We start from the raw sequence: 6,000 nt of genomic DNA, 5'->3' as shown, positions 1-6,000 counted from the left end.
AAGTTTGATTTAAAATAAATTATTACTCGTTATGTAGCTTTATAAAAAATATTGCTTCTTGGTTTGTTGCAAACTGAATCTAGATATTCAGATAATTTACCAAAAGAATGACTAATAAGTTACACATAAAGATTTATTTCGGTGACATACATTTAAAAATCTTAAAACAAAGAAAACGAGTTAAATCAATACTGACACCATTTATTTGTATCATATTACAGGTGCTAACAGCTTTTGTCATTCATACGCAGAAGATGCAACAGAAACGAAACACAACAATCACATTGACATAGACAAGCACGTGAGCAGCTCACTAGAAAAGAACCTAATGCCGATTATTGTCCAACTGCTTAGGTTTTGCCCTGAACTGGCATTTATATTTTCCTATAAAATACCCCACAACTTCTCTGGAAAATCAGGAGGCTGTAGTACACATAAAAAAAAATTTCATTCTAGCAGACAAGTTACTCAGAAGGGCAGTTGCAAAACAGCATCTGAAGTTACATTGTTACTTTTCTGTAAAACTGTGAAGGCCATGTGATCTGAATACTTCAGCTTTTGTTTTGTAAATTTCAAAAATCCAGAATATTTAAGAAACAGTCCTTAGCAGTAGTATCAACATATATTTATTGACCCTTACGTAAAGTGGGAACGGCCGTTTTTGCCATGACCATAAATCTAATTTAACTGACTATAACCTTCAGATTTTCATGTCCGAAAGGGCTTAAACAGGCTACCTTTCACCCAGTTTTAATGGTGACCAGCAGTAACAGAGCTTGTACAGTACACAGAAGTTGAGGAAATTACTGATCACGAGATTTAGTTGTGGTACTTAAAAGCTACAAAATTATCATTACATTAACAGTATATTCTGAAGTTGTAACAATCGAGATATTTTCGAAAACAGAAAGCTTAGACAATAGTGAAAGTAAATTCGACTAAGCTTACCCATAATAAATTGTAACTAAACATTTTTGGTGGGACGTTCAATTGAAAATTTTAAATTCTGTCAATAGGAGACGATTCAGCGAGAAAATGGTGACTGTGTCCCGTTTTTTTCTGTTCCTCCTCTCACCTTCATGCGATTTGACAATGAAAGAAAAATTTCTTGATATCAGTAAGATTTCGAGTCTGATTGCTCAAGTAAGGTCGTTTTCGTGTACATAGCAGGTGTGCCCTCAACTCCTGAGTTCTTCGTTAAAATATGTTTGTGTTGATGAATAGTAGACGATGCACGAACACGATGGGGTGTGTGGGAGAGCACGTCCGCTGGCACTTCAGTCGAGCGATAGCTGCCTGAAGGATCCCTCCAATCCAAAGAGGTCGGTCATTGTCTTGGGCTTGCCGGGCCTCTTCGATTCGTCCACGCCGTACTGTGCGTCTTCTTTGAAGAAGCTGCTGTAGCTCTCCACCTTAGCCTTCCAGGCATCTGGAATGAAGCAGAGTCGTCACATAGTGGGTAGTAAACCTGAGACACGACAGCAAAACATTGTTGTTGCCTAGTAATATCACTAGCACAAAAAAACGTGCAAAATATTGGTACAACAAGGAGAGATAACTCTGAAGTGAGACCTTAAAAATACGTGGACGAACAAGCTGGACTTAAAAAGAAAAACGAAGATTTCACAATGGTCATCAGAGTAGCTAAGAAGGAAACGGGAAAGACGTAAGTGAAAAAAAAGCTGTGATGGGTCCTATTTTACTTGATTTTATTACACATCATTATATCAACGTAAAGTTTACAGCTTTAGCCGGTGCAGTTATGGGCAAGGAGCGGCATGTACTGGGTGATTGTAATTAAACTGCAGCTGCTCAAAGAAGTTCATTGTGCACTGTAATTATCGTATGACTGCGAAACTTGGTAGATATTCTAATGCGTTAACGTAAATACAATTTACGATGGAAACAAATTAGTTCCGCTTTTGACCACCAAGTACAAACTTGGCGCTGCGAATGCAAGAAAACGTATATAAATGTATCTATATGTGTGTGATTAGAACTGGGACGTGCGCAGAAAAGGACAAACAAGTGAGAGAGGCGTAACGTTGATTTCATTATTAACTGCCACTTACGTAATTTGTTCAATATGAGCACCGGAGACGTTGATGATATGCTGCGTCCATAAAACGAAGTGATCAGTAGTTGGAGCTCATTAGAGACGGAGCACAAGGTCGGATTAGGGAAGGATGGGGAAGGAAATCGGCCGTGCCCTTTCATCCCGACATTTGCGTGAAGCGATTTAGGGAAATCGCGGAAAACCTAAATCAGGATGGCCGGAAGCGGATTTGAACCGTCTTCCTCCCGAATGCGAGTCCAGTGTGCTAACGACTGCGCCACCACGCTAGGTGATCGGTAGTTGCTCGCGGTAGCTGCGGTGGAGTACAAGCAGCGTGTTCATGTATACTGGCCTTCAGGTCAGGTAGACATCAAATGTGACGCTGGTAAATGCGTTCTTTTAGATACACCCAGAGTCAAAAATCTCATGGATTCAGATCAGTTGACGTTGCACGCCATGCATTTGGAAAATCTCTGAGGTAAGACCTTCGTGAAATGTTGCGTTAACCAGTTCTCTCCCTGGGTAAGCGACATGAGGCGCTTCCCCATCTTGCATGAAAACAGTGGTTCCCACACAGCTGCGCTCTTCCAAAGCAGGCATAACGTGCTGTACAAGGAATTATTGATAATGTGCAGACGTTAAGGTACACCTCACAGCTGCTCTGGGTGTATTCCCTTGAAAGAAGAACGGACCGAGAATAAAGGGGCTTGTGAATTCACATCACACAGTCAAATAAGGCGAGTGCAATGGCTCTTGGCGCACAACACGTAGTTTAACAGAACCACAGATTCGGTAGTTCTGTATATTCACTGCACCCTGTGGAGTAAAATGTGGCTCCTCAGTTCATAGAATACCCAGCCACATGTTATGAGCTTCGATCCATGCCAGAAACCGAAGGGTTAATTCTAAACTTTGCTGCGAATTGTGTGGTTTCATTTGCCGCACTGTCTGGAACTTATGCAGGTACCAGTGTCAAATAGACTGCAAAACTTTCTGTACTCTTGACCATGGAATGAACAGTTCTCGCCGACCATTGTGGCCGAGCGGATCTAGGCGCTTCAGTCCGGTCGCAGGTTCGAATCCTGCCTCGGGCATCGATGTGTATGATGCCCTTAGGTCAGTTAGGTTTAGGTAGTTGTAAGTCTAGGGGACTGATGACCTCAGATGTTAAGTCCCATAGTGCTCAGAGCCATTTTCATTTGAACAGTTCTCATGGTAGTTAGCAACCTCGTAGATCTTATGCAGGTACCAGTGTCATATAGAGTACAAAACTTTTCGTAGTGTTGACCACGCAATGGACAGCTCTCACGGCAGCAACCGAAATCTCGGAAATAACCTCCACTTGTATAGGACGCACTCCTCTTCCAGCTGCCACAGCAAGCTTACCTGTATTTCTGAATTTCGTTATCATCTCCTTTAAACCATTTAATGACATCGGGCCTCTCCAGTTCCACTAACAGCGCACGGTCTCTCTTCTCGATAACCACACTGTTCACTCGCGTTATAGCTTGTGAAATGACAGTTGGATGTCATACAGTGTACAGTGACAAATTCGCTGCTCATACCCACAACCTAAATTAATTTTTTTCAGCGTAAGTTGGTTCCGCATTAACATATTAGCATATGTACCAAGTTTAGCTGTCATACGGTAGTTATAGGCCACACAGGACCCCTGTGAGTAACTGCACTTTATAACCACCCAGTGTAAAAGGGTTTACTCAGATCTACATCTACATCTACATCTACATTCATACTCCGCAAGCCACCCAACGGTGTGTGGCGGAGGGCACTTTACGTGCCACTGTCATTACCTCCCTTTCCTGTTCCAGTCGCGTATGGTTCGCGGGAAGAACGACTGTCTGAAAGCCTCCGTGCGCGCTCTAATCTCTCTAATTTTACATTCGTGATCTCCTCGGGAGGTATAAGTAGGGGGAAGCAATATACTCGATACCTCATCCAGAAACGCACCCTCTCGAAACCTGGCGAGCAAGCTACACCGCGATGCAGAGCGCCTCTCTTGCAGAGTCTGCCACTTGAGTTTATTAAACATCTCCGTAACGCTATCACGGTTACCAAATAACCCTGTGACGAAACGCGCCGCTCTTCTTTGGATCTTCTCTATCTCCTCCGTCAATCCGATCTGGTACGGATCCCACACTGATGAGCAATACTCAAGTATAGGTCGAACGAGTGTTTTGTAAGCCACCTCCTTTGTTGCTGGACTACATTTTCTAAGCACTCTCCCAATGAATCTCAACCTGGTACCCGCCTTACCAACAATTAATTTTATATGATCATTCCACTTCAAATCGTTCCGCACGCATACTCCCAGATATTTTACAGAAGTAACTGCTACCAGTGTTTGTTCCGCTATCATATAATCATACAATAAAGGATCCTTCTTTCTATGTATTCGCAATACATTACATTTGTCTATGTTAAGGGACAGTTGCCACTCCCTGCACCAAGTGCCTATCCTCTGCAGATCTTCCTGCATTTCGCTACAATTTTCTAACGCTGCAACTTCTCTGTATACTACAGCATCATCCGCGAAAAACCGCATGGAACTTCCGACACTATCTACTAGGTCATTTATATATATTGTGAAAAGCAATGGTCCCATAACACTCCCCTGTGGCACGCCAGAGGTTACCTTAACGTCTGTAGACGAATGGCGAATGTCAGATGTATCAGGTGTGTACTACACAGCATTTATCGAGGCGGATAAACACTAGAACTCATGAGCGAGAAACGATGTGAGCGTCATGTTAACGAGTCAGTTACAGTTATCTCTTTTGTTTATTACGCAATTACGTAACATAAACACTGTATTTCGTAGTTAACGTAGGCATACTAACCTTTTGTAGTATTGAGTAATGTCATTGAGTTATTCTTAAATAAAAGCTACATCTTTCCCCTTCGCAGACACCCTTCTCCTCGAAAAGGCAAATTTAAAGCTGCCCCTCAAACACTCAGTATTACTGACACAATAATATTGTGTCAGTATTTTGCACGGAAGTGACAGGCCAAGAACGACACAACAATACTGCGCAATATTTACTTCCGGGAAGCATCTGTTAGTACTCATCCTTCATCTACATCTACATCGATAGTCTTCAAAGCACTGTGAAGTGCACAGAGGAGGATACGCCCCATTGTGCCAGTCATAAAGGATTTTTTTCTCGCTTCATTCAAGTACGTAGCACGGTAAGATCGATTATTTAAATGTCTCCGTGCAGGCTGTAATTAATCTAATGTTTCCCTTCGGAGCCATACGCGCGTAATGTGTGGGGAGTTGTAGTACATTCCTAGAGTCATAATTTACAGCTTGTTCTTGAAACTTTGTAAGCATGCTTTCTTGGGATAGTTTATGTCTAACTTCAGGAGTCTCCCAAATCAGTTCCTTCAGCATCTCTGTGACACCCTCCCAGGATCACACAAACCTGCGACCATTCGCTTTACCCTTCTCTGCATAAGTTGAATATCCCCCGTTATTCTCGTTTAGCAGGGGTCGCACATATTTGAGCAATATTCTAGGAAAGGTTCCATCAGTGGCTTGTGAGCAATCGCCTTTGTAGACTGGTTGCGTTTCCCTAGTATTCTACTAATAAACCCAAGTCTGGCACCTGCTTTACCTTTATGTGATCATTCCATTTCAAAATGGTTCAAATGGCTCTGAGCACTATGGGACTTAACTTCTGAGGTCATCAGTCCCCTAGAACTTGGAACTACTTAAACCTAACTAACCTAAGGACATCACACACATCCATGCCCGAGGCAGGGTTCGAACCTGCGACCGTAGCGGTCGCGCGGTTCCGGACTGTAGCGCCTAGAACCGCTCGGTCACTCCGGCCGGCCATTCCATTTCATGTCCTATAAAGTGTTACTACCAGGTATATGCATGAGTTTACTGGTTCCAACTGTGAATTAGTGATACAATTAGG

At 42.7% G+C, this 6,000-nt stretch overlaps 1 protein-coding gene across 1 annotated transcript in view; it reads right to left on the bottom strand.

The window, feature by feature from the left end:
- Positions 1-205: 205 nt before the first annotated feature.
- The window catches only part of LOC126203855 (alpha-tocopherol transfer protein-like), a 120,801-nt gene continuing 115,006 nt past the window's right edge, over positions 206-6,000 (bottom strand). The window contains exon 7 of the mRNA XM_049938230.1: positions 206-1,429. Coding sequence (XP_049794187.1) covers positions 1,278-1,429 — 152 coding nt within the window. The 3' untranslated portion in view covers positions 206-1,277. The remainder of the gene's footprint in view (positions 1,430-6,000) is intronic.

This window comes from Schistocerca nitens, chromosome 9 (genome assembly GCF_023898315.1).
Source record: "Schistocerca nitens isolate TAMUIC-IGC-003100 chromosome 9, iqSchNite1.1, whole genome shotgun sequence".
Classification (NCBI taxonomy): domain Eukaryota; kingdom Metazoa; phylum Arthropoda; class Insecta; order Orthoptera; family Acrididae; genus Schistocerca; species Schistocerca nitens.
This window is presented reverse-complemented; position numbering and strand designations above follow the sequence as displayed.